The 27,908-nt window shown below is 37.0% G+C and overlaps 1 protein-coding gene across 2 annotated transcripts in view; it reads right to left on the reverse strand.

Moving 5' to 3' along the window:
* The window catches only part of LOC106079957 (thrombospondin-type laminin G domain and EAR repeat-containing protein-like), a 117,750-nt gene extending 100,001 nt beyond the window's left edge, over positions 1-17,749 (reverse strand). The window contains exon 1 of one of the 2 annotated variants that reach the window (XM_056014210.1): positions 17,576-17,749. In XM_056014210.1, the coding sequence (XP_055870185.1) occupies positions 17,576-17,600 (25 nt within the window). In that variant the 5' untranslated portion in view covers positions 17,601-17,749. The remainder of the gene's footprint in view (positions 1-17,575) is intronic. The other variant, XM_056014209.1, reaches the window with a different exon arrangement.
* Positions 17,750-27,908: the final 10,159 nt, after the last annotated feature.

A 27,908-nucleotide genomic window follows, 5' to 3' on the forward strand; every position in this document is an offset into this window, starting at 1 on the left:
ATTTTTAATAGCAGAAAAATGCACTGTATAATGCAGAATATGCATTTTGTTGGCTTTCAATACCAGAAATAGCGCCCCGCGTTGGGGGAGCTTCTAGCGCTTCCCCAGATCCCCTTGCTGGCAATGGCGGGGAGTCTACAATTTTCCCACTAACTCCAGGAAGAACCTATTCTAGGGCACAATAAACGTCTTCCAAAAGAATGAAGGGTCAGAATGTAATAAAGATTATGTACACACACACATACATACATATAAATATTTCTTTTTCGCGGGGGGGAGGGAAAAATTGCCCCAAAACCCCTCCCACAAAAAAATCCTGGCTACGCCCATGATATATCCTATACTTTTAAGCGAGCAATTCTTGTATGTATGTGTGTATGTATATATATATATATATATATATATATATATATATATACATATATATATATACATATATATATATATATATTTATATTTATATAAATTTTATTTTAAAAACGGCTCTAACGATTTTCTTTAAAATTGCAAGGTACGTGCATATTAGTGAGAAAGAAATTCTCAACTCATTGGCCACATCGGGAAAACTCGAGGTCGACAGTTATATGGGTTTGAAAATGTCTCATTCTCGAAAAATTTGGCTAGAATGTTTTATGAATGAAAATTTTCCATGACTTAAACGGGAAAAACGCTGCTTACGTCACTAGGCTTACCGCAATACACTAAAATATTTCTTTGCAAACAAGAACGAGTTTTAAAGAATCAATAGACCTAATTAAACATTTGCGCACCATCTTACTGTAGATTGATTTATTATAGAACTATGAAAGAAAAGTAATGAAATTAAATGTGCCGATGTATGATTAGTTATAGTGTTTTAAGTGCTAAATAAATTGTTTATTCTTTAATTGCGTAATTTGTTGTTTATTTTGCTGGTGACCTTCAATTGTCTCGTTCTGAGCCCGCATGCAACCATGTGCTTTATTCTATGTCAGCTAAGGCAAGTAGGCGTCTAAGCTGGTCTTTTAAGCGTTTCGGTGTTACGTCGACCACTTTTATTAGCTCACCAAAAAAGACTGCCTTTGGCATGCGTTCGTCTGAGATTCGTCTCACATACAGGATACAGCTCTGTCCAGCGTAACTGTCGGACTTAAAGAATTCCCTCTATACAAAGGCCGCGGATACACATTTGAGACCAAAAGAAAATCTGCTGCCGAGGACAGACGCAGACGCTAAAAGAAAATCTTAATCGAGCACCGCGGACAATGGTTATGCTTGCCCTCGATGTGGCAAAATATGTAAGTCACAGCTGGGGCTGCGTAGCCACGGGAAATACTGCAATCCTCATTAATTTTCAGACTAGAAGACAAGCCTTATTATTACTATTATTTTGCTGGTGAATTATTACCATGTGTTCATGCTTTGGTGTCTACTGTCCCGTACCAAAACAAAGGAAATGGTCATAACACAGCTTCTGTACGCCTTACTTGCTCACACTAAACATGATATCCATCTAGCGGTCAACGAGTCGAAGCAGGACGTTTTGGCGCCGCCGTTTAGGCCCCGCCGTTTTGGCGCGAAGGTCGTTTTGGCGCGAGCCGTTTTGGCGACGGGACGTTTTGGCGCGAAATACATTATGTACGTTTATTGTATTATTTCTTTTAAAAGAATTATTCATATCTATGTTTTGCATGAGTGTTTGTATTAAGACATATTTTTCACGTACTAAATGTAAATGTGTGTTTGTTTTTCACATCATTTTCTTAAACATTTTGGCTTGTGTATGTGTGCTTATTAAGAGGCACACTTTTATTTAAAAAAAAAAGTTTTTAAAGATATTACTTTAAAATTAAAAACAAAAATCGCGTGAGAGAGGGGAGGGGTGGAGGAAAGAGTATATACAAGGAGTGAAATGTGAGCAGAAGAGGGGGGACGGGATAGGTGTCACATGTAATGACCATTCCCAAGGAGGTGATCGCCAGACTCATGACGCTAACGACCAGTGCTCGGTGCTGGTCTTGTCTTCATTTGTTTTACTCTACCTGCGTCAATGCGAGATGTGTCACCCAAATCACCCCTACCCAATTTCTCAAAATATATCTATTCACGTTAGAGTTTGTACTGACCACATTCCGTGTCTTGATCTTTACTATGTGTGGAGTTATTGTCGTCATTCAGCGTAAAAGAGCTTTAGATGTTAACATGGTTTTTGTTATATTTAAGTGTGACACTTAGCTAGTTCGTATATTACACTAATGTCAAATAAAAAAAAATCTTTTGGAAAGAAATCCAAAAATGTCATCCAGTGCGATTAGCAGAACTCACATATAGCATGTCATTACCATTCAGGAATCTGACTTATTATAGGCCTATATTCATGAAATAGGCAAAACCTTTATAATTAAAAAAAACAAACGATTCGCTGAACGGTGTTAGAATTCATACTATACATACAATATTATGATAGAGTGAAATAAACATTGTTATAAAAGCTACGTGATTATTAAATTATCGTCAAATGATATCTCGCGCCAAAACGTCCCGTCGCCAAAACGGCTCGCGCCAAAACGTCCCGTCGCCAAAACGGTGGGGCCAAAACGGCGGCGCCAAAACGGCGGCGCCAAAACGGCGGCGCCAAAACGGCGGCGCCAAAACGGCGGCGCCAAAACGTCACGTACCGCAACGAGTTTAGTTTGATTTAACTATAAACCTCGGTAAAAAGCTTGGAGTTAGGGCGTGGTGACGGAAGGCCCAGGAGAGATCTGAATGGAGGGATCTGTAAAAGCAGGCCATATGCCTCCACGGGCTGTAGCACCACTGGGATGGATGGATGGCAAAAGCCGGTATGAACTTCTTATAGTCCGACAGTCAGGCTGGGCAGGGCACGTATCCCGTATGGGGGACGAACATATTGTTCGGAGTAACAGAGGTGCCCCACGGAAACGTTTCTTTAGAAAACTATTAAGAAAAAAATGCGTCATTTTACTTGGTCACAAAGTGCCTGTTTTACCCAATAACGTAGAGATTTGCGTCACCTAAACCTACTAAAATTAATACAACAGCCTCACTAAACAAACCTACTAAAGAAATAATACCAAAATACCTTAAAACCTTAGTAATAAATTTTCAAAGCATTAGGAACAAAACAGCAGACTTAGAAATTTTATTAGAATGTGAGAAACCAGACATAATTGCAGGAACAGAAACTTGGCTACATCCTGAAATTTATAATGCAGAAATTTTCAATAGTAATTATGAAATTTTTAGAAAAGATAGGGCTTATAATCATGGAGGAGTTCTTTTAGCAATAAAAAAACACTCTTATAGCAGAAGAAATTACCTTACCTAACTCAAAAAATACAGAATCAACATTTTGTAAAAATTAATACCACCTCAACATCCATAATAATAGGCAGTATTTACAGGCCACCAAATTATAGTTTAGAATACATGAAGGAACTATGTAATCAGTTTACTACACTTAAAGAGACAAATAAAAATGCAGTTTTTTTTTGGATTATGAGTGATTTCAACCTACCTGATATAAATTGGAAAACACTAACCATAGATAAACACCAAAACCTTAAGGACATAAATGAGCTTTTCATAGAAACTTTACACAACCTAAGTTTAGATCAAATCATTAAAAAGCCAACTAGATTAAACAACACATTAGATCTCTTCTTAAACAACAGACCTGGATTAGTAGTTGATTATGATATTATCCCTGGTCTATCAGACCATGAGATCATAAAAATACACAGTCAGATAAAAGCAGTAGCCAATACAAAATCCAAAAGAAAAATCTTACTCTGAAATAAATGTAACCTGACACAACTACACCAAGCTGCACTAAACTTTCAACAAACATTCTTATTAAAAAAAGACATTAACCAACCAGTCGATGACCTCTGGAATTTCATTAAAAACCATCTTAAAAGCATTGTAGAAAACCATATAAATGCAAATCAAACAAAATAAATAAATGCTGGTTTGATAATAGACTAAAGAAGCTTTGTAAACAGAAGGAAAACCTATATAGAAAATTTAAATAAACTAAGGCAGAAAGAGTTTACAAAAAGTATATAAAAATTAAACGCCTAACCCAAAAAGTAAGCAGACAGCTGCAGAGTGAATACATAAACAATGTAATATCTAAAGATAACAACAAAAACCTATGTTCATACATTAAGTCTAAGAAAATGGAAACAACAGGCATAGCGCCATTAAAAGATGAGCATAACAAAATACATAATGATAATGAAACTAAAGCAAACATCCTAAACAAATATTTTGCATCAGCATTCTCAGCCCCAGGAGACAAAGACATATTACTTAATTTGAACCAAGTAGACAACATAGAAGATATAGTAGTACAAGAAAATGGAATCCAAAAACTATCAGCCAACACCAAACCAAATAAAGCGTCAGGACCTGATGGTATTCCAGCTAGATTACTCAAAGATTTAAGCAATGAGCTAAACCCAGTGTTCAAAATACTCTTTCAGGCATCGCTTAACCAGGGCAGAGTATTAAAGGACTGGAAAGAAGCTAATGTCCGCCCCCTATTTAAAAAAGGAGAAAAATCTGACACAGGAAACTACAGATCAGTATCACTTACCAGCATCACTTGTAAAATCCTAGAACACATAATAAACCACTTAGACAAGCATAATGTCCTCACCCCATACCAACATGGCTTTAGGAAATATAGAAAATGTGAAACACAACTAATAGGACTAATTGATGATTTTTCAAAATGTTTAGACAATAGTGAACAAATAGATGCTATCTTACTAGATTTTTTTCAAGGCTTTTAACATGTTTGCTTAAAAAAATTAAAATATTTCGGCATTAATGGCCCATTGCATCAGTGGATTAAAGATTTTCTGATAGGGAGAGAACAAACTGTAATAATAAATGGCTCTAAATCAACACCGATAACAGTAAACTCAGGTGTACCTCAAGGAACAGTCTTAGGTCCACTACTATTTTTAATTTACGTAAATGATTTACCAAATTGCATTACTTCAGGAACAAAAGCACAAAAGTTAGATTATTTGCAGACGATTGCATAATATATAGAACAATAAAAACAACACAAGACACAGATATTTTACAAGGAGAATTAGATGAATTACAGAAATGGGAATCAAAATGAAGCATGTCTTTCCACCCAGAAAAATGTCAGTTGTTAAGAGTAACAAAAAAACTAAAACAAATTAATTCCACTTATCTTATTCATGGCAAACCAGTAACACAGACTAAAAACGCAAAATACCTAGGTGTTATAATAAATTAAAAACTGTCATGGAATCCACATACTGATGAAACTGTAAAAAAATCAAACAAAGCATTAGGGTTTATTAAAAGAAATTTCTATAAATCAAATTAGAACATAAAACTAAATGTTATTTAACCTTGGTTAGGCCAATATGCATCCTCCGTTTAGGACCCCTCAACTCAAGAAAACATTAAGAAACTGGAACAGACACAAAATAGAGCAATGAGATTTATAACAAACGAATATTCACATTTGACTAGAGTAACACCTTTAGTAAAATCACTAAATTTAGAAAACCTTCAGGACAGAAGACTCAAAAGTAATGTAGCAATTATACATAAAACACTTAATCATAATCTTTAAATACAAAAACAAAATTTAATAAAATACTCTGAAAGACACAAAGATAAAGGCACATTCCTCATCCCATATGCTAGGACAAATTTGTACAAATACTCATTCCTGAGCTAGCCAGGAAAACCAGTGACTTGGCAGAATTTAAGTCATTGGTTAATATGGATGACTAAATGCATGACACGTAGGATGTAATCATCTTCTTTTTTGAAGTAACGTCTGTATTATACAGGATAAGATTAGACTTGATGTTTCGTACTAAAGCCATAATGAATATACTAATTCCATAATTAAATGCCTGAACGTAACCATCTGAGAAGTTACTCTGCACCCAAAGACTTTCTTCCTAGCCAATAATAGTAGGCCTAAAATAGTTTTACGTAAAAGATGCATTGTAAAACTATAAGACGGACGTGTGCTGTTATTTGTCTAGACTATATGAGGACTTAATATTTATACGCCATGTACAATGACATTTAGAACTAATAGAACACTAAAGCAACTCTTTCGATTAGTAGTCTTTTATCCGATCGTTCATTTTCATAAATACAAAAATATTCCCAAAATGACTTCGGGTATATAACCTTTCTTAGGAAATTATTTCACCGAGCGAGGCTCGACCACCTGTTACTCTCTCTCTCTCTCTTTTTATATATATATATATATATATATATTTATTTATTTATTTATATATATATATAAAGTGGTGACCCGACAAAATAGCGTGGATAAAACAGCGCCGACAAAATAGCGAGGACAAAATAGTGAAGACAAAATAGCTTGAAATTTCCCAACAAAATAGCTCAAGACAAAATAGCGCGACTTATATATGATGTGTATTAAAGTACCGGGTTATCAGTAATTTAATGTCCTGGGCAGCATTTTTGTTGATGTCTCTATCTTTTTAAAAATAGGATTTTGAAATGTGGTGACCCCGTTCAAGGGTTAGGTGTATGTATAATCAGAAATCTGTGGCATCTTTCTTTGATCAAAAAAAACAGGACGTTTTTTGCTATAACATTGGCAAACTTAGGTGTGTCAGAATTTGTTAAAGGGAAACTCCGATGGTTTTGACAATTTTTGATATAATATGTGTTTTGATTTATAGATAATGAATATATTATTCTTTTTTTTTATTTGCAAGAATAACTTAGTAATTGATGTTTTTGTGACATAATTTTTCTGCGCATCTAAAACGGTCAGATTTTCACTGAATTTCTGTGTGACGTCACGAGTGTGCACTCAAATCCTATAGATAGGGAGGTGAAAAAAAAATTATCTTTGATAAAAAAAATTTTCGTTAGTACATCATTAAAATACTTTAAAAGAAATTTCTAATGGTGTATAAATTATGACTGTATGTTTGACAGTAAGAAAGTTATGATTTTTTTGTGCCGTTTTGACCTAACATTGGTTGACATGGAAAAAGTGATGAGAGAGCTTGACGCTGGCTCAGCCGGCGAGACACACCCCCAAGGTCAAAAGTTAAAAAGTTGGAATTGAGTTTCGTAGACGATAGAACTACTTATTAAATAAATTTAATAGTAGATCTAGTATTCGTAGTAAATTTCTAGCTCACAAATCTGATTTCATTTATATTTATGAACTTCAGTTGTTTAAAATGTCTCAGTAGTATCATTAATTGAATTCTTTGGCCTGGAAATCCAATGTATTGTTGGTACTGCACCTGGTATAAGCTTCATTTTTTTTTCAAATCCCGTCTCCACAACAATGAAGTTGCTGAAACAGCTTCTCTCAAAATGGTTTAAGCATAAATAGGAATTAGCTAAGGCCTTTATAAAATATTTGCTCTTCAGACGAATAAATTTTTCCCATTTTCCCTTTAAAACTTCATCTCTTGGAAACATGAAAAGAGACACTAATTTCTGTGTCAGCATACTTGCTGATTTTATCTTTGTGATTGGAACTACTGCAACAAGCTGAAAAACAATATTTAATTTTCTTCAAGTAGAAATAGAGGTTTAGATCTAGAATATTATTTATAAACAAAGACCGATTATAAATCAACGTGGAGACTACATCTAGCTGTGAAGCCTAACAATAAATGCGACCCGATAGGTCTAGATCTAGACTAGAGAGTTTATCGGTTATATAGGTCTAGATCTAAATTTAGCCAGCACCCTTGTGACGTCACGTTTTTAAAAACTAAAAACATCTCGCAGAACCCCGTTTTTTGGGGGGCGTGAAGAATTTTCTGTCTAATTTATTAAATATAAAATTTTCCGAGCATTTAAATAAAAAATGATATAATGTTTACTATTACAACTTTTTACGCCTAAGGTTGCACATGAGTTATTTGTGCATGCACTCATTTATCACTGTGCTGTACCGCTTACATATGGACTACTCTTCAGGAAACTGCTGGAGCTAAGACCAATTAACTCTTGCTCCACAGAGTGTGATGTTAGATATGCAGTAAGAACAGAGTTCACTGCGACCAGAGTTGAAAATCTTGCAGCTACATAACGGGAAGATAAAAATGAACGTTTGTCAAGATACTGTTAGCCCTTTCATTTTTTCCACTTGCTGATATAAATACTGCGTTTGAAGAATTAAATGATGCTCGGTCAGATGTTGTAAGGAATTTGTATGATTATTTGGAGGACAACTATATTGGTTGCCAGAGACGAAACCGCAGAGTGACTCCAAAATTTCCGATAGCATTATGGAATGTTAGAGATCGAGTACAGGACAATCTACCACGAACAAACTATTCAGTGGAGGGATGGCATCATACATTTCAGTTGCTATTTTGTCCCGTTTTGTCAGTTTTTCTTTTGTATCATGAAAATGCAGTAAGTAATCGTTATATCTTTCAGGACGTCACCAACAGCCCAAAGCCTATGGATAAAATATACGTTACAATTTTTAAGGTCCTTATTAAAGAGTGCATAATTTTCCGGTGCCTAATTTTCCGCCTTGTCAAAATGTGTCCAATTTACCGGTGCCTAAATAAACGGTCCCTAGAATTCCAGTGCATACATTTCCAGACACCTATCCCTATATATAGACTATAGAGCAGGGGTCTCAAACGCATTTCAGCATGTGGGCCACAGTGAAAAGTAACAACCATTCAGCGGGCCACACCACAAAAAGAGAATGTTTTTGCATTAAATTTTACGAAACCTACTGTCACTGCAGTTAAATGCTTAAATAAAGTTTTTATAATTATTAATTACATTAAGTGTAGTTTATTACATGCACAGGCAGTTTAGTTTACTAAAATAAGTTGACGTTGTCTCTGTCACTTATTAAAAAGCAGAAACTGTAGTTACCCAAAAAACTACAACTATAATTTCTAGGCCTACTGCAGATGGCTCGTCACTCATGTTTCTGTCCACTTAGCTGAGAGCGTTTAGCAGAGACCAGACCATCGACGTTAGGCCTGAAGTCGCGTGTAGTGGCAAGCCACAAGGTTGCTCTCAGATGCTTATCAGTCAGTCTTGATCGTAATACTGTTTTGTTGATCATTCTGAAAAAAAAAACTGTTCGCAAACGTACGTACTCCCAAACATCGCTAGAATTCTTACAGCTGCGCAGAATAAGTTTGGAAACTTCTCTCTGGGAAGAAACTGGTAGAAATCTGGAACAGCGTATTTTTGCTTCAGAAAAGTGTCACACTGCAGGTCCAGTAGTTCCATCTGGACTTCCTCTGGAACGTTTTTCACGTCAACTGCGAACGGAGTTACAAAAAGGAAAAACTGTGATTCGAGAGCAGTGAATTGCTGAAAGCGGTAGTCCGGAGAGAACGTCTACTTATTCTTTCGGGCGCTGTGGTTCAACCATAATGCTCTGTAGAAAAGACAAATGAGCCAGGTTTCCATCTGCCAGCTGAGTAGCCAACAAAATCAGCTTGCATCTGAATGATTTGATGCGGTCAAACATCACGGTAATCAGCTGCTTTGTGCCCTGTAGTTGTGAATTGAGTGCATTGAGATGTTGCGTGATGTCAGTAACAAAAGAATTGGGTCACTGAGCTGAGGTATGTCTCCGTCTTTCATTGCCATGAACAATGCTATTTCCCGTATGATAAAGCAACTCACCATATTCCGTTTCTAAATCAGCTAGAAATGACACAAACCGTCTGTGGTTGAGACCCCGTGCACGTATGAAGTTCACCGTCTTCACGACAACATCCATCACGTTCTTCATTTGTAGACTTTTTGTCACAGAGTGCTTCTTGGTGCAGAATTCAGTGTATGGTTGCAAAAGGTCCCACCAAGCTGAGCTGATACCGTTTCTCTACCATTAATCCAAAAACACCAACCTTCTCTGAACACATTGCTGGTGCACCGTCCGTAGCCACTGAAACAAGTTTTTTTCTCACGGTAGCCCACACACCTGCCAATACAAGCTTCCAGTTCTTGAAACACGTCGCGTCCAGTCGTCGTTCCTTTCATTGCTAGTAAGTCCAATAGCTCTTCAACAATGTTCAAGTTTTCGTCGACCCAACGAATGAATACGGAACAGTATGCGGTGTCTGTTACACCAGTAGACTCGTCCAGTGCAATGGAATATGTTTTTTGCAGCGGCAATCAGTTGCTGTTGAACATTTGTCGCTGACTCGGTGATCCTGTTTGCAACTGTGTTCGCAGACAAACTTATGCCTTCGAAGAGTTTCTTTTTCTTGGGGCAGATAATTTCACACGCCTAAAGCATACACTCTTTTACAAACTGGCCTTCACTGGAGGAGGTTTTAACTTACAGCCCTCTAAAGATGTTTTTTAAACTCAAACCCCCTCTTGGCTTCGCTCATTGAATCTGGTGACTGTTGTATGCTTTAGTCTTATATGGAAGAGGGGGTTTTATCATTTAAAAAATTTGGAGAGGGTTTTTAAACTCAAAATCCCACTATAAGTACGCTCATGGAATTTGGTGACTGCCTTTGCTATCATCTCGCTAACAATAAAGCTTGCCTTCACAGAATCTTCTCTTGCAGTGGGCGGACACCTCATGATTTGTGCAGTTGTAAATCACTTCATGGATTATATGTGGTCATTGTAAATTTTATCTAATTTTCTTGAATTCGCGGAGGTGGCCGCGGGCCACACAAAATTGTTTCGTGGGCCACAAGTGGCCCGCGGGCTACGTGTTTGAGACCCCTGCTATAGAGGTACCAGGTGACCGCGCCTCGCTCGTTTGAATAATTTGTTGAGGAAATATATTTACTTATTTGGGATCGGGTACAGACTCCTAATTCGAAAAGTAGCTTTCGTGTTCTTTTAGTTCTAAATGTCAATGTATGTGGCGATTTAAAAATAAAGTCTCTTTAAGTCCCCATACAAGACACGCCGGTATGGTCAGTATTGAGGGACTTCTTATGGTCTGACAGTTACGCTGGAGAAAGCACTATCCCGTATGGATGGACGAGCGTTTGCAAAAGGCAGCCTTTTTTTGTGAGCTGAAAGGTGGTAGACGTAACAGAGATGTCCCACAGAAACGCTTTAAAGACCTGGAAATTTTTTATTCATAAAATATTCTAGCCAAAATCAATTTTTCGAGAATGAAATATTTTCAAACCAATATAACGGTCAACCTCAAGTTTTCCCCTTGTAGCCAATGAGTTGAGATTTTTTTTTCTCATTTATATACATATACCTTGAAATTTTAAAGAAAATCGTTAGAGCCGTTTTCGAAATAAAATTTATATATATATTGTTAGACACTTAGTTTGTAATTTTAGTTATATAGAGACGTACCATTGTAGACGCATTTTGAACGTGACTAGTGACGCTTGGGATTAGTTGGGTTGGAGGCTTCTTAGAGACAGAAAATCAGTTGGCGGTAGGATTCTATAGGGTAAAGACGTGTTTTAGTGACAGAGACATAGACTGTGGCCTTTTCATGGATTAAATATTATCTTAATTGTTCATCAGTGTTCTATTTGTTAAACAGGTGGTACCTGTTTGTGTTGTAAGTTAATTGCACTGGAATTCACCCGGACAAAAACTCATACATCTGCTGAGTAATCTGTCATAATCTGACAGGCATCAACAGTTAACTACAAGACAGACAGGCATCCATCACAGTAATTTTAAAAAATTGATTCTTGTTTTTAAGGCGCGAGAAATAATTGTTTGATTCGAGATTTGATGTTGGAGAAATAACATGTACAAACTTTTTACCAGACAGACAGACAAAAAGAGTGAGATAATATAAGCTTTGTAAAAATATTAAAATTCTTGGTTCATGGAGCGTTACAACTCCAGAGTCTTCTTCTTCTTCGTTGTATTCATTTTTATGTTGGAGTGTTCAGATGACTAGACCAATATATGAGATGAACTGCGCAGTGGTTTTCAAATCCGGGAGCTCTCCATGTAGTTTTCTTTCTATAGGGGTGTTTTGAGGCCAGTGCAGTGTCTTGTTCGGGTATCTTGGTAAAGGATGCAGTTTTGAAGGACATGGTCAGCATTCTCTGGTGACACTCCACAAATGGGCAAATTTCAATAGTTTCAATTTTGGGCTTCCAGAACATATGTTGTCTCATTCTGTTGTGTCCGGTTCTGATGCGAAACATTAGATGTTGATGTTGATCTTGTCGGGATAACTTATAATAGGCGGCGGCGTCTTTCTTGTGATTCAGATGAGAGCTTGTTTATTTCTCATTTATTTAGTTCACTATTAGTTTCTTAATTTCTTCTGGATAGACTTACTTACTTAGACTTGTGTCCTCCCTCGCCGTCCGGTGCATTGGGCGGCAAGCTGTCTCCACAAGGATCTTTCACTGGCAATGTCTGAAGCCTCTTCCCACCTGGTGTTCACTGTTCTGAGGTCCTCCATGAAGGTGTAGTGCCAAGTTATACGAGGACGTCCCTATTTGCGCTTTCCTCGTATTGGCCTCCATGTCATCGCAACTCTTGGTATGCGTAGTTTATTTTGTCGGAGAACATGTCCCGCAAACCTCATGCGACGCTCTGTCACAACCTCACTAAGTGTTCGACTCTCAGTTTGGCATAGAATTTCCTTGTTTGAGACCAGATCTGTGTAACTGACACCCAAAAGTCCGACTCAGCCATTTTTGTTGAGCCACATATAGTCTTTTCTCAATTTTGACAGATGAATTCCATGTCTCACATGCATAATGTTGCTGTTGGGATGACGATTGTGTTGAGAAGGTGTATTTTTGTCTCGAGTCCAATGGCTTGACTTGTCCAAATAGGCTGCAGCCTTTGTAAATTGCTCCCTGCCTTTCCTTCTGGATAGAGCGCAATTGTAAATTCTTTCCAATTCATTAAAATGGAAATTAACATGGCACTCATTGAAAACTAAAACCCACAAAACTGGCATTAAAACCGTCTCAGAAGGACTAATTTCATACAGGAATCTCTAAATACACAGAAAGACATAAAGATAAAGGCACATTCCTCGTTCCATATGCTAGGACAAATTTGTACAAATGCTCATTCTTCCCTAGTGCTATTAGAGGATGGAATGGGTTGCTTGAGCCAGCCAGGAAAACCAGTTAGGCCTACTTGACAGAATTTAAATCATTGGTTAACATGCATTACTAAATGCATGACGCGTAGGACGTAATCATTTTCTTTTTTAAAGTAACGTCTGTTTTATTTATAAGAAGAAGAAAAACCTAAAAAAGAAACACCAATTTGAAAAAATAACTCTGGAATCCACGAAACAACACAATGAAACTTCACCCTGGGATCAAAGCTCTCTTCTTACTATAAGAGACCGTATTGAAAATATAACCAAAAAATTTGACTACATTCCAACAGATCTCAAGGAAATAGTGAACTCTTTTCTACAAACTAATTACCCTAACAAAAGTGGATCAGAGTTACACGGATGGGTCATCTCATAAAGCCACCACAAATGGAGGAGCTGGAATACTTATCTAAAGGCCCGACGGAGAAAAACTAGAAAAAATCCATTGCAACTAGAGATCTCTATGACAGCCACAGAGCAGAAAGAGATGCATTAGAACTAGCAGCTACCACGCTAGTAAATCACCCAAGTACCCCGCACAGTCAGATTATCTTTCTGACAGATGCAAAAACAATCCTCCAAAGCTTGGAAAATTATAAATCCTCCTACATGAAAAGACTCAGGACAGCATCCATAAAGGTCAACAACAACTGCAAAATAACTGTTCTTCAATGGATGCCAGCACATATTGAACTAGAAACCAATGAGAAGGCTGACGCCAAGTGTAAAAGAACAAATTGTCATGTATTGCAATCTAATTTCATTCTCATGTTCATCGTTCTACAATAAGATTGAAACCTGCATGTCTTACCAAAGATCCGACTAATAGTCAAACTCTGCCATTAAAAATTGTAAGTAGTACGAAGGAATGAAGGATGAAAGAAGAAACCAAATGAAGTTAAAAATATTAAATGTATGAATGTGAAGTCCTTCATTCAAGTAAAATCTTTGCTGCATGAACAGTGTTGACAATCCATCCTAATGTTTATCAGTGTATCCAGTGTCACATTTGTTTTAGCTCTTATAGAAAGTCTTTCTATACAAGTTCATTGGAACAGTCTCATTTGTAGTGTGGCAAAGATCATACCAAGAGTTGAAGGGATTACTTTATGTTAAAACTGTTCAGACCAAAGAATAGTAAATACACAAATTAAAAAAAAAAGATTAAAAAATGACAGAGGTGTATTTTAAACTAGACAATTCTTTCGATGACTATTTGAACTGCAAGTATTTCACAGCCCAGGCCATGTGATGAGCTGACACACATTCCAAGCCCGATGTTTGTTGTCACGTCAACATCCAGGCGCGACACACAGTTTTGTAGATTGGGACAGAGAAACTAGATAACAAACTCGAAGGCGAAATAAAGGGACCACGTTGCAGGTCAAAAGGGAGATTTCAATAATATGAAAAAAAAATTACAATAGTTAATTTTCCTGTTTTGACAAATGAATATGTCACTATTGACCTAATTGCTGACAAAGCGCATCTTAAAATCGTACCAGAAACTACCACTAACCACAATGCTAAACGCTAAAAATAAGAAAACATAAAAACTACTTAAAAAAAAAAAAAAAAAGCTTAGTTATATCAATTAGTTTAAATCATTCATGTCAATACATTTATAATAAATCTAGACTAACAATAACAAATCTGTGCGATTACAAATATTTTTACCAATTGTTTTTGTTTAAAGCAATTTCATGCTTTTAGCGTTCTCAATATGCTATGATCCTATCACCTGTCTGGACCAGGTAGAGGGGGGGGGGAAGAGAAGAGGGTATCTGGGTGATCGCTTTTTAAATGCATTTATTTTTTTTAAATTTAAAAAAGGAAAACGACATAAATTCAAACTCGGAGGCGCTAGTCCCTCAGACTCCTCAATATGGTATACCAACCACTGTACCAGAGAAGTGCTTTTGAAAATAGAAGGTTTTATAGTTATCTATTGTTAGTTTCAAATGTTTCTCATAACAAAGCATAAAGGGAACTAATTCAACTTTTACCACCTTATTATCAATTTCTTTCCCTTGCCAAACAAAATAATAATTTATTACAAATCTATATATATATGATTCTCTTCTTCCCTCAACAGTTTGGACGAGAAGAAGAAGTAAAGTAAAAATCAATCTCTTATTTCTGCGGATAGTCATCCCACGAAAAAACAAGAGTAGTATTTACACTACAGATGGCTGCCTGCGCGCTGGACTGTCGTTTAAATTTATTAAACTCTGCCCGCTCCCATCCCCTTTGTCCTGAGGGAGGTTTGGACTATGAAGTAAACTATCTTCAATTCTGAAGGAACATCCGAAACATGTAAAACATTTTACAAACAAACATTTTACAAACACTAAATAGCAGCGCCGGACTTAACCATTGTGACCGAGAAGTCATGGAAAGAGATTAAGTAATCTACTATGAATCTATCTATATATATATATATGTTAATATCAGGGCCGGACATAACCATTGTGGGGCCCTATGCGAAACGGATTTCGCGGGGCCAAGTTTGGGTAGGGAAGCGGATAATAAGTGAAATTTAAGAGTTTGTTTTAGAAAATAAATTCGTCTATGCATTTTATTCAATCTTTACTACGTACAGAATTACTTTAAGAGCTTTAAGAGCAAAGTCATATAGTATCAGTATATCATAATAATTCTATTTCCTACATATATCACGCTCAATAGCAAGAATTACCAAATGTTTCAATCTATCTTTGAGAATTGTTGACCTCAAGTAATTCTTCATTAGTTTGAGGCGCGAGAAGCTTCTTTCACCAGATTACACAATTACGGCTGATGCATAATGCCGCGCGTAAGATTGGCGTTTTCCATATTGAATGACACCCCAAAATGACAATTTTTGTGAATATATTTCCGTATATTTTAAGTACTTTTTCGTATATTTTGCGATTTAGGGAGATTTCCAGCAGCTCCTGTTAAATCGACCGGAGGGCGCGGGAAATCTGTTTTAAGTTATAAAATGGTTTAATTTAATAATTTATACACCTTGAATTAGAGCGGGTCCTACGAAAGTGCGGGGCCCACTGCGGTCGCATAGGTTGCAGTGGCCTAAGGCCGGCTCTGCAAAAATAGCGGCGTATGCTACGCCGCCGGTTGACTAATAGTTAAAACACTAATTGGTTACCTATGTTTTATTTGATTCTTGTTTTGTTAGGTAAAAGAATGAACAATGTCAGATTGAACCGAGACGCGGATGTGGGAGAAATCACGTGAACATTTGGGACCATACAGACAGACACAGGGAGTGGATATGAACACTGGGATATGTCATTGAGTCCTTCTTAAAGATTGTACAAAGATTAGTATAGTGGCTTGAATTCTTTTCAGAAGCAACAGCGCAAAAACGTCTTGTCTACTTTTAAACACTAAGCCAAAGTCATCCATTTACTTGGCTACCGAAAAACTTACATAATAATTGAAGGCGAAGTGGATACAAGTTGATACAAAATGTGCGTGCTAAAGAAATACTTAACGAGCACGTGGGAGAGACGAACAAACTCAAGAGTAGAGTGTTCTCAAAATAATGTACATTAAGATTAAATCAAAAGTAGAGTGTTCACAAAATAATGTACATTAAGATTAAATCAAAAGTAGAGTGTTCACAAAATAATGTACATTAAGATTAAATCAAAAGTAGAGTGTTCACAAAATAATGTACATTAAGATTAAATCAAAAGTAGAGTGTTCACAAAATAATGTACATTAAGATTAAATCAAAAGTAGAGTGTTCACAAAATAATGTACATTAAGATTAAATCAAAAGTAGAGTGTTCACAAAATAATGTACATTAAGATTAAATCAAAAGTAGAGTGTTCACAAAATAATGTACATTAAGATTAAATCAAAAGTAGAGTGTTCACAAAATAATGTACATTAAGATTAAATCAAAAGTAGAGTGTTCACAAAATAATGTACATTAAGATTAAATCAAAAGTAGAGTGTTCACAAAATAATGTACATTAAGATTAAATCAAAAGTAGAGTGTTCACAAAATAATGTACATTAAGATTAAATCAAAAGTAGAGTGTTCACAAAATAATGTACATTAAGATTAAATCAAAAGTAGAGTGTTCACAAAATAATGTCATTAAGATTAAATCAAAAGTAGAGTGTTCACAAAATAATGTCATTAAGATTAAATCAAAAGTAGAGTGTTCACAAAATAATGTAAGTACATTAAGATTAAATGTACAAGTATTATGTAAACAACAAAATGTTATGTAGTTTCTATTTTTTTTAAAATGTACAAACTTTATTTAAATAAAATTTACAAACAGTGTGTAAAAAATAAACAGAGTAATTTTCATATGACAGAAGAAAAAATGTGCCAGTCTTCTGATTCCGATCACTATAAATACATATATAAAATAAGAGGAAATGTGAACTGATAATGTGAACCTTTGACATTCCGTAAAGTAATCATGCAAAAAGATTATAGACCAATACTTCTAGATTAAGTATGACGACTTTACCTTGCAATGGATTACTGAGTCTCATTGTATCTAGGATGGTTTTGAAAAGTCGAATACAAAATATCCAAGTAAAACTTTCTCCTCAAAACTTTTAAATTACTGACTCCTTTTTTGAACAAGAAATAACTCTGTCAACCATTAGAAATTGTTAAGAGCCTAGATTTCTATTTCATTGGACCGTCCGCCAGGTAAATGAATCAGAGTGCTCGAGAACCGTTTGATGTGATGGGATCAAAGGAAACGCGAGGACTGCCGCCAAGTCGAGTTCCTACAGTTACATTGGTATTGCTTTTGAACAAGCTGGTTGACCAACTTGGGAAACTGGTTGCTACATTCTTTAGACGAATATATATGTATATATATATATATATATATATATATATATATATATATATATATATTGTAAAGATATATATCGTAAAGATAGATAGATAGATATATCGATCGTAAAATATACACACGTGACAATGCCAAGTTTCTTACAATCATACCATATCTTATATATTTTATATCAGCTGCAAAGCGTATTTGAACCATTCTAAGCCGACCAACAGCGAGAACAAATCTATTGTCTATTAGACTAGACTTCATGTCATACTGTTGACGAGATAGTTGATAATGAAGTTTTAAAAGGTGAAAAAAAGACTCCTAAAAAATCAGTTGAAGTCATATCTATGACTAATGTAAAGAAGTTGTATGACAGATTACATAGATTGCTTGATAGCACCTGTTTCAATCAAAGCAGAATACTTGACAGATATCGAAATAGAAGATGTCTTAATTAGAGAAATGGACTTTCATAAAGATCTTTTTAAAAAAATAACCCAGTACTGAAAGGATTTTAAAGGGAAAAAAGCGGATGAGATCATTTCTTATATCTTAATAAAGTCTAGAATAAGATGAGTTGTCTTTTGTTGTGACGAGCTAAGGGATATAATAATGCAGCTACAATCTCTGGAATTCATGGATGAGTTTAAAAGAAAAGATGGTTTTAATGAATGCGTAGATCATTAATCTATTAATCACTTAATCTATATCAGTGCAGTTCAACCTCTGTGGCGACACGATAATATGGTGTATTTGATTTTTTACAAGTCCATATTTGAATGTTGAACAAGTCACAAAATATATTACCAATAATTTTAAAATGTAATTAATTTAATTATAAACATTATATCATTCATTCATACCGGTTGCGCAAGAGATCTTTACTAGAAAATTAACTCAAAACCTTCGTTTGAAAAAGACATACAAGTACATACCAGTCATGTCGCATACAAATACATACCACTCATCTCAAATACAAATACATACCACCCATGTCACATACAAATACATAGCTATCATGTCACATACAAATACATACCACTCATGTCACACATAACGGTCGATTTGTCAGGTTGTGCTGTCGTTCACGCGATATTACTTCTACGTCAACAAATCATTGGGCCTTTCTGAACAGCGTATGACTTGAAGACGATTCATCTCATTAAAAGGCGGTACTCGGCGCCTAATGATTTTTCCTGTTTTTGGAACTTCAAAATGCATTTTCTGAGGTGTCTACAGGTTACAGCCCAATGAGGTGTCTACAGGCTACAGCACAATGAGGTGTCTACAGGCTACAACACAATGAGGTGTCTACAGGCTACAACACAATGAGGTGTCTACAGGCTACAGCACAATGAGGTGTCTACAGGCTACAACACAATGAGGTGTCTACAGGCTACAACACAATGAGGTGTCTACAGGCTACAGCACAATGAGGTGTCTACAGGCTACAGCACAATGAGGTGTCTACAGGCTACAACACAATGAGGTGTCTACAGGCTACAGCACAATGAGGTGTCTACAGGCTACAACACAATGAGGTGTCTACAGGCTACAACACAATGAGGTGTCTACAGGCTACAACACAATGAGGTGTCTACAGGCTACAACACAATGAGGTGTCTACAGGCTACAACACAATGAGGTGTCTACAGGCTACAACACAATGAGGTGTCTACAGGCTACAACACAATGAGGTGTCTACAGGCTACAGCACAATGAGGTGTCTACAGGCTACAACACAATGAGGTGTCTACAGGCTACAGCACAATGAGGTGTCTACAGGCTACAACACAATGAGGTGTCTACTGGCTACAACACAATGAGGTGTCTACAGGCTACAACACAATGAGGTGTCTACAGGCTACAGCACAATGAGGTGTCTACAGGCTACAACACAATGAGGTGTCTACAGGCTACAACACAATGAGGTGTCTACAGGCTACAGCACAATGAGGTGTCTACAGGCTACAACACAATGAGGTGTCTACAGGCTACAACACAATGAGGTGTCTACAGGCTACAGCACAATGAGGTGTCTACAGGCTACAACACAATGAGGTGTCTACAGGCTACAACACAATGAGGTGTCTACAGGCTACAACACAATGAGGTGTCTACAGGCTACAACACAATGAGGTGTCTACAGGCTACAACACAATGAGGTGTCTACAGGCTACAGCACAATGAGGTGTCTACAGGCTACAGCACAATGAGGTGTCTACAGGCTACAACACAATGAGGTGTCTACAGGCTACAACACAATGAGGTGTCTACAGGCTACAGCACAATGAGGTGTCTACAGGCTACAACACAATGAGGTGTCTACAGGCTACAACACAATGAGGTGTCTACAGGCTACAGCACAATGAGGTGTCTACAGGCTACAACACAATGAGGTGTCTACAGGCTACAACACAATGAGGTGTCTACAGGCTACAACACAATGAGGTGTCTACAGGCTACAACACAATGAGGTGTCTACAGGCTACAACACAATGAGGTGTCTACAGGCTACAACACAATGAGGTGTCTACAGGCTACAACACAATGAGGTGTCTACAGGCTACAACACAATGAGGTGTCTACAGGCTACAACTCAATGTTTTACTCTTCTTCTTACGGAGAATGCAAGTCAAATATTGAATCTGCTACTATCTAAATCTGCTACTATCTAAATCTGCTACTATCTAAATTTGCTACTAAATCTGCTACTATCTAAATCAGCTACTAATGAAGCCCAGTGACTGGTACAAAAACAGATCAAAGTATACAAACATCCAATTGGGGAGGGTTAAACCTCACCCCCCCCACACACACACACTCATTGTGGTTCTGCTTTAGTTTTCCTATTAAAATTTATTTTTAAATGGAGTTAAGTTTATTAATGTTGCCTAGCAAATTTTAGGAGGGAAGGATTTAACCACAAAATCCCTCTCTTTACGATAATGGACTTTAGTAACTAAATTAGCTTTTTTATTTGTTATAATTTTTTTGAGGGGAGGACCTCGGCTATGCTCTTAAATTTGGTGAGTGTAGTTGAAAGGTTATTTACAATGCTGCTAATACAGGATCGTCAGTCTCATAAGCCATCCCAGCAAAGGTCTGTTTGAATTATACTTGACCGGCTAAAACCAATAGTGACAACATTATATCAGAAGAACAAGCTGGTTTTAGAAAAGGTCGCAGCACAACAGAAAAAAATCCTAAACCTAAGGATACTCTGCGAGAAATACCACCAACACCAACAGAACCTTTTCCATGTTTTCATTGACTTCAAGAAAGCTTTCGACAGAGTATGACATGTGACACTCTGGGCGACAATGGAAAAGTACAACATAAACAAGGTTACAAAGACAGTTTGTGTGGAAACACAATCTCAAAATCGGCCCCCGAAGTGGTCCACCCAGGCAGGTAAAAAGGGAGCTTGTCCAGCAGACCAAAGGATAGGTGAAAGTGAAGTTAGATGTGAACTTGGCCTAACTGATGTCTTATAATGAATATCTAATTAATCAAATTGTTTTGTAAAGGGCCAATCTCTTATTCAAATTCTCATAAAAAAAACATTTCGTAAAAAAAAAAAAAGAAACAAGGTTACAAAGACAGTTTGTGTGGAAACACAAACTCAAAATCGGCCCCCGAAAAGGTCCATCCAGGCAGGCTTCAATATTTTCAGAAAGAACATGCTAATGAAATTATATTAAAGACAAATGAGAGATAAGAATGGAGAAAGAAGGTTAACAGATCTTGTGTAGTGCCCCAACGGTCCCGCAGATCAAAGGATAGGTGAAAGTAAATGTAAAGTTAGATGTGAACCTGGCCTAAATAGTTCCCCTTTTAGACCTTGTGGTCTATAGGACAGATTATGTAAAGTTCATGTGTTTTTGTGGCCTACGGTTAGCGAGGGTGTCATGTAGCCAGCACAACGACCACCCGCCTATAATTTTCCCCAACTAATGTCAGGTACCCATTAGAGCTGAGTGGACTCAGAGGCGCCCAAAGATTCCAAAGTTGAAAATCCCAGTCTTCACCAGGATTTGAACCCGGACCCCCAGTTTGGAAGCCAAGCGCTTTACCGCTCAGCCACCGCGCCTCCCTTGGCCTAACTGATGTCTTATAATTGATCCAATTGTTTTGAAAAGGCTCAATCTCTTATTCGAATCCTTAAAAGAAAAAAAAATAATTCCGCAATAAAAAAAATTTTCATAAAAATAAAGTTTATAAGATTACTATTCATTTTAAATTAGGTATAACTTATAATGCATACTAATTAGCTTTTTCTTTTTAAAAAAACTGCTTGCATAACTGATTTTAAAAAATTAGATTTTTCGCTTTCAGAAAAAAAAAAAGTAGCCGTTGCATCAGAACTTTGAATGGTCTAAAATATTGTGATGTCGGATTTTCAATATCTTTTCTAGTTTACGAGATCTAAACGGGACGGACGGACAGACGGACAGACATTTCGCACAAAACTAAAACCTTTTGCATAAATGTGTTGTACATATGGTAAATTGTACAAATGGTAAATTGTACAAATGGTAAATATGGGGATTTCCATACTATAGGGTCTTCCGTGTTTGTTACTATCAATAGTGAATAGTTGTAAAAGTGGTGTATTTTTGTGAAAAAAACTGCTTGCATAAGTGATTTAAAAAATTTTTCGCTTTTAGAAACGAAAAAAGTTAGCCGTTGCATCAGAACATTGAATGGTCTACAATATTATGATGTCAGATTTTCACTATCTTTTCTAGTTTACGAGATCAAAACGGGACGGACGGACGAACGGAAGGATCGACAGTCCACACAAAACTAACAGCGTCTTTTCCCTTTTCGGGGCTTTGAATAAGAGATTGACCTTTAAAGAACAATTAGATCAATTGGATAATGACATTAATTTGGCCAGGTTCACATTAAACTTCTCCTTCACTTTCACCTATCCCTTTGTGTGCTGGACCATTGGGGCACCACACAAGATCTGTCTACCTTCTTTCTCCATTCTTCTCAGTCATTTGCCTTTGATAGAATGTCATTCTGATATTCTTTCTAAAAATATTGAAACCTGCCTTTTTACCTGCCAAGGGTGGACCACTTCGGGGGCCTATTTTGAGTTTTGTTTTTCCACACAAACTGTCTTTGTAAACTTGTTTTCTAAAGATCTTGGATTGTTGCAATTGTAGAGGATATTGTTAAATTGTTACAATTTTATTGTTTTAGGGCCAGTGTCGGTGTGGCTTGAAACCCTGTATGCAGTAGCGTAGCAAGGTACCAGTGGGTCCGGGTTCAAAAATATGTTGATGGGCCCCTCCCCCCTCCCAATATGACAAATATTTTGTGTGACAAAGGAATCCAGTAGTTTGTATGTATCAGTAGACTTACTAAAATATATCCCAATGAAAGTTCTTAAATACGGTCCTATGTTTAAGTATTGTTTGGCAAAGTGAACATAATGCGCAAGTGGCTGCTTTTTTTTGAAACAATACATGGAGGCTATTCAGTGGCGTAGCTAGGGTGGGGGAGGGGAGTCCAAATTTGAAAATCCTACCGGACCCCCAATTAAGGGGTCTCCCAAATGAGTGTCCGAAATTCGTTTTACATTAATGTCAGGGTGATGTTAAAGCCTTAGCTCGTTTTCCCGGGCCCCTGACATTCAACAGGCACCTTGGTGCTCACAATAAATAAGTGACTCACTGTTAACAATGTAATTGTTTAATAATATGAATATAAGTTATGATGACAAACTGATGGAGTAATGACATTGAATTTGAAACATTCTAATATTGTGGATATATTAATTAAACAATAATTCTACACCTTGCTGTTCCACAACGTACACATTAATGTTCATAATCACAACGCAACACACTGCTGACTCTAGTCTCCAGTGTAGACTTCCAATCTCATACTAACTCCCTGTAGAGACATAAATAAAGACAAACTAAAAAAAACAGTCTAGTATACTATGGCATCGACAACAACTGCGAAATGCAGTTATGCCTTAGATACTCACCCTAAACAGGGGAACACAGAAGAATCTCAAAGAAAACGTTTCACCAGCATAATAACAAAAAACACTCCATCAGCTTACAAGCAAGGCAACAAAAGAAAGTGCGTTCAAAAATTGTGCAATTAATACACATTGGTGCTAGAATGCCATAACCTACGCACCGACAATTAAATATCAAACATTACGCCTTTATCTAATGCCAGGATAATGCATGTCAAAATACAGGAGCCCCTAAAGAGGTCAAGCCTCCCAGGCCCTAAATCCCTACGCCACTGAGACTATTGTACTGTTCGCTCATATTGAAAAAACATCATTGCCTTGGCATCGTATGTAATTTAAAGAAATATGGTGCTATTTTATTACTTAGAGCATGGTTGTTTGTAGTTAAGTCCAGGAGTTATGTTTGAGAATCTGGTAATTTTTTCTCTGTTATTGAGTAGGTGGTGTTTTAGGACTAGTTCGTCAGTAAGTTGGATCAATGTTCACACATTTAATAAATAATACTCTAACAAAAGAATCAAATCCACTGGAGCTCAAAGTAGGCACGCTGGAAACAATTGAAAGCTACCCAAAAACAGCCATCCATATATACACCGACGGATCGGCCTTCAAAGCCACCATCAATGCTGGTCTTGATGCCTTCCTGGTCTTCCCCAAAAATAAACACTTTGAAATAAGTGCACCCTGTGGCGACTACTGCTCAAACTTCCAAGCCGAAATTGAGGCGATTACCATAGCTTTACAGACAGTCGAAAAAAAAATAATATGAAGGGATACAATCACCATCAGACATTGTTGTCTTTACAGATTCCCAATCCACTCTTCAAGCACTTAATAGCAGCACCTCAAAAAACCTAAGAGAGTTGACAACACTAATCGTGATAATGCATTAGATGATGACAAAATTAAACATCAACATCACATTGCAGTAGATCCCTGGACACATTGAAGTCATGGGAAATGAAAGGGCTATCAAAGGCAGGATCATCTATGGAACAACCAGATAGACCTGTTAACTACCTCACCCTAAGGTCAATGTTTATCAACAACCACAAAGAGGAGCGGCTCAACCAATGGGCAATAGGAAACACAGGCAGAGCCATGTACAAAGAAATCATGCCTAACAAACTGGACAGTATTAACTTCCTCCCCCGCAAAGAGCGATCTACAATCTTCCAACTAAGGACAGGACACACCTCTGTTAAATTACCATCCTCAAAAAATAAATTCCACGCAACTCCCTATTTGTAGACAATACGCCCACCATATCCTTTTTAAATGCCCCTTCCTAATCCACCTTAGGCTGTCTCAGGGTATAAACCCGAGACAATCCGAATGACTGTCTCGAGCCCATACTAGACCATACCATTTAATAGTGAAAGACACTTTTTCACGATAAATGTAATTGTCGCTATATCTTAGAATTATATATTATAAGTAGTTAAAAAGTCAACATCTTTAATGTTTCTCTAAGTAACAAACAGAATATGATGTTTCTTTTCTTGTTTAATACATATTTTAAGTCTAATTCTAGATTTCTTGTAATAGAAAAAAAAAACTTACTTTAAAGAAAAAAAGCAGAAAAGAAGGTCATACTATCAACGTTTAATAAACCTAGAGGGAAAACAAACGAAAGAATGAGAGTTTGGGACCCAAACGTCACCACCAACCCGCCGTCACCGAAATACAATCAACCTGATGGAAGCAGTTCCTTACAATGACACTAGCTGAAAACACTGGTTAATGTTTTGAAGTTAACATAAAGTTTGATATGACGTTCAGTATATTTTAAGGAAACTTTTAATTTTTAACTATTTTTTTTACAAAATTGCACTGTACGGCAGGCCACAAATGGTCATTACTCATTGGACAAGGCGTCATACACTGTCGTATTTAGAGTTGAAAAGGCCTTAAGCCTTTTGAGATATGGGGCCATATATAAGTCCAGATATTGTATGTAACTACTAAATATTTCTTGGAGGCCCTAAGCTAGAGCTTATGTTGCATAGAGGGTTCCTGGCCAATGGTAGTTTCGGTGACCGGTCACTTCATCCCCGGTCACTTCATCCCCGGTCATTTCATCCCCGGTCACTTCATCCCCGGTCACTTCATCCCCCGGTCACTTCATCCCCCGGTCATTTCATCCCCAGGTCAGTTCATCCCCCGGTCATTTCATCCCCTGATATTTTCATCATCTGATCATTTTATCAAACAAATTGTAATTTTAAAAAGCATTAAATGAGCAATATTTAATGTATTCTTTTTTTATTTAAATGACAAAATTTTAACACTTTAGATTAGAATAAAAATAAAATTAAATGCCATTAAAAAGTATTACAATTACATGTTAAAATAAAGAGGTAATGTAAAAAAAGTGTTTTTGTGTTCATCTACATCAGTAAGATAGATAAGCTATCGATTGTAAGTACAGAAGACGATCCATCAATTCATATTGATGAACAATGTTTGTTATTCTCTTAACCAGTGTTGCATATTCACCATCGGGTGTGGGCCGCTAAATGGTCGTGGGCCGGGTTCATTTAACCCCTTCGCGCCATGGATGCTACGCCATTGCTTGCATGTTAACTGACTGTATTGTCAAGAAGAGAGAGTTGGTATGAGTCAGGACGTGAGGAACTAGACATTGTAGCAAGAGAGGCAGTTGATGAGTTGAGACATGTACAGCTGTATACTTCCAGAAGATCATTGAGATACTACATCAATAACGACTGAAATGTAGATGTTAAGTAGAGTATATATGTCTAATTCTGTTCTCTTTTCTAGTATACATTTTTATTTTTTGTAATATAATTGTTTGAACTCATTCATAGTGCTATTTTATTTACATTTCTTATATTTTGTTTTGTAAATAAACTACGTTACGTTCATAGTAGAACCAACTCAGGACGTCAGTTGACACTACAGTAATAAGTGTCTTTGTCCTGACAGACTTTGGAAGGGGGAGGGGGAAGATTTTTTTCAAAACCCTAACCCTAGCGCCCAGTAAACCCTAACCCTATGCATAAACGCACACACATCATATAAATAAATAAATAAATAAATAAATAAATATATATATATGTAGAGAGAGAGAGAGAGAGAGATTTATATGAGACTAAAAAAAAGGAAGCAGTGTTTCTCAACTTTCGGTTAAAAAAAAGTCATGTTGGTGGCCTTTATCTTGACAGCTAGGGGTCTGGGGGAGTGCTATAAGCTCCCCCAGTGGGGTTCGGGCGAAGCCAAACAGTACTTAAGTCAATAACATGGCGTCCTCTTACACCAAACAGTACACTGGCGGATCCAGGGGGGGGGCGGTAGGGGCGATGCCCCCCCCCCCCCGAAGGGGGGGGGCGGACGAACTTTAGTATAGGATTCACACAATTTGTATACGAATTTATTACTTATGTTAAAAATATATACTAATTATTTATATTTCAACCTATTTTTAGATTATTTCGCCCCCCCCTCTAGTATGTTGGCCGATTTGGTGGGGTCGGGAGGGGGCGATGGTATCAATCCCGCCCCCCCCCTACTTTTTCGAGTGGGGGAGCGGTCCAATTTATTAGTAGAAATCACAGCCTGCTAACAAAATCAATTAAATATCTATATCCTTGTAACTTGTTATTGATATTTTAACCGATCTTTATATTATGTCGTTCCCTGTTTGCCGATTGGTGGGTGGGGGGTGGGGTGGGGACGAATACCTCTTCTGCCCTTCCCACCTTAACCCTTTGAGTGGGGGGGGCGGTCTGTTTTTATGGAGAAATCATAGTTTGTGAACAAAATTAGTTGAATTAATATATACATTTTATATTATGTCGCTCCCTTTCTGGTATTTTGGCCGATTCGGTGGGGTGAGGGTGGGGGGGGCGATTGCATGTACTGCCCTCCCCAGTCTAGACCTCTGAGTGCTGGGGGGGGGGGGCGGTCCTATTTTTGTGGAGAATCATAGTTTGTGAATAAAATTAGTTGAATATCTATATAATATAAACTACGTATTGA

Source organism: Biomphalaria glabrata, chromosome 16 (assembly GCF_947242115.1).
Source record: "Biomphalaria glabrata chromosome 16, xgBioGlab47.1, whole genome shotgun sequence".
In the NCBI taxonomy this organism is placed as follows: Eukaryota; Metazoa; Mollusca; class Gastropoda; family Planorbidae; genus Biomphalaria; species Biomphalaria glabrata.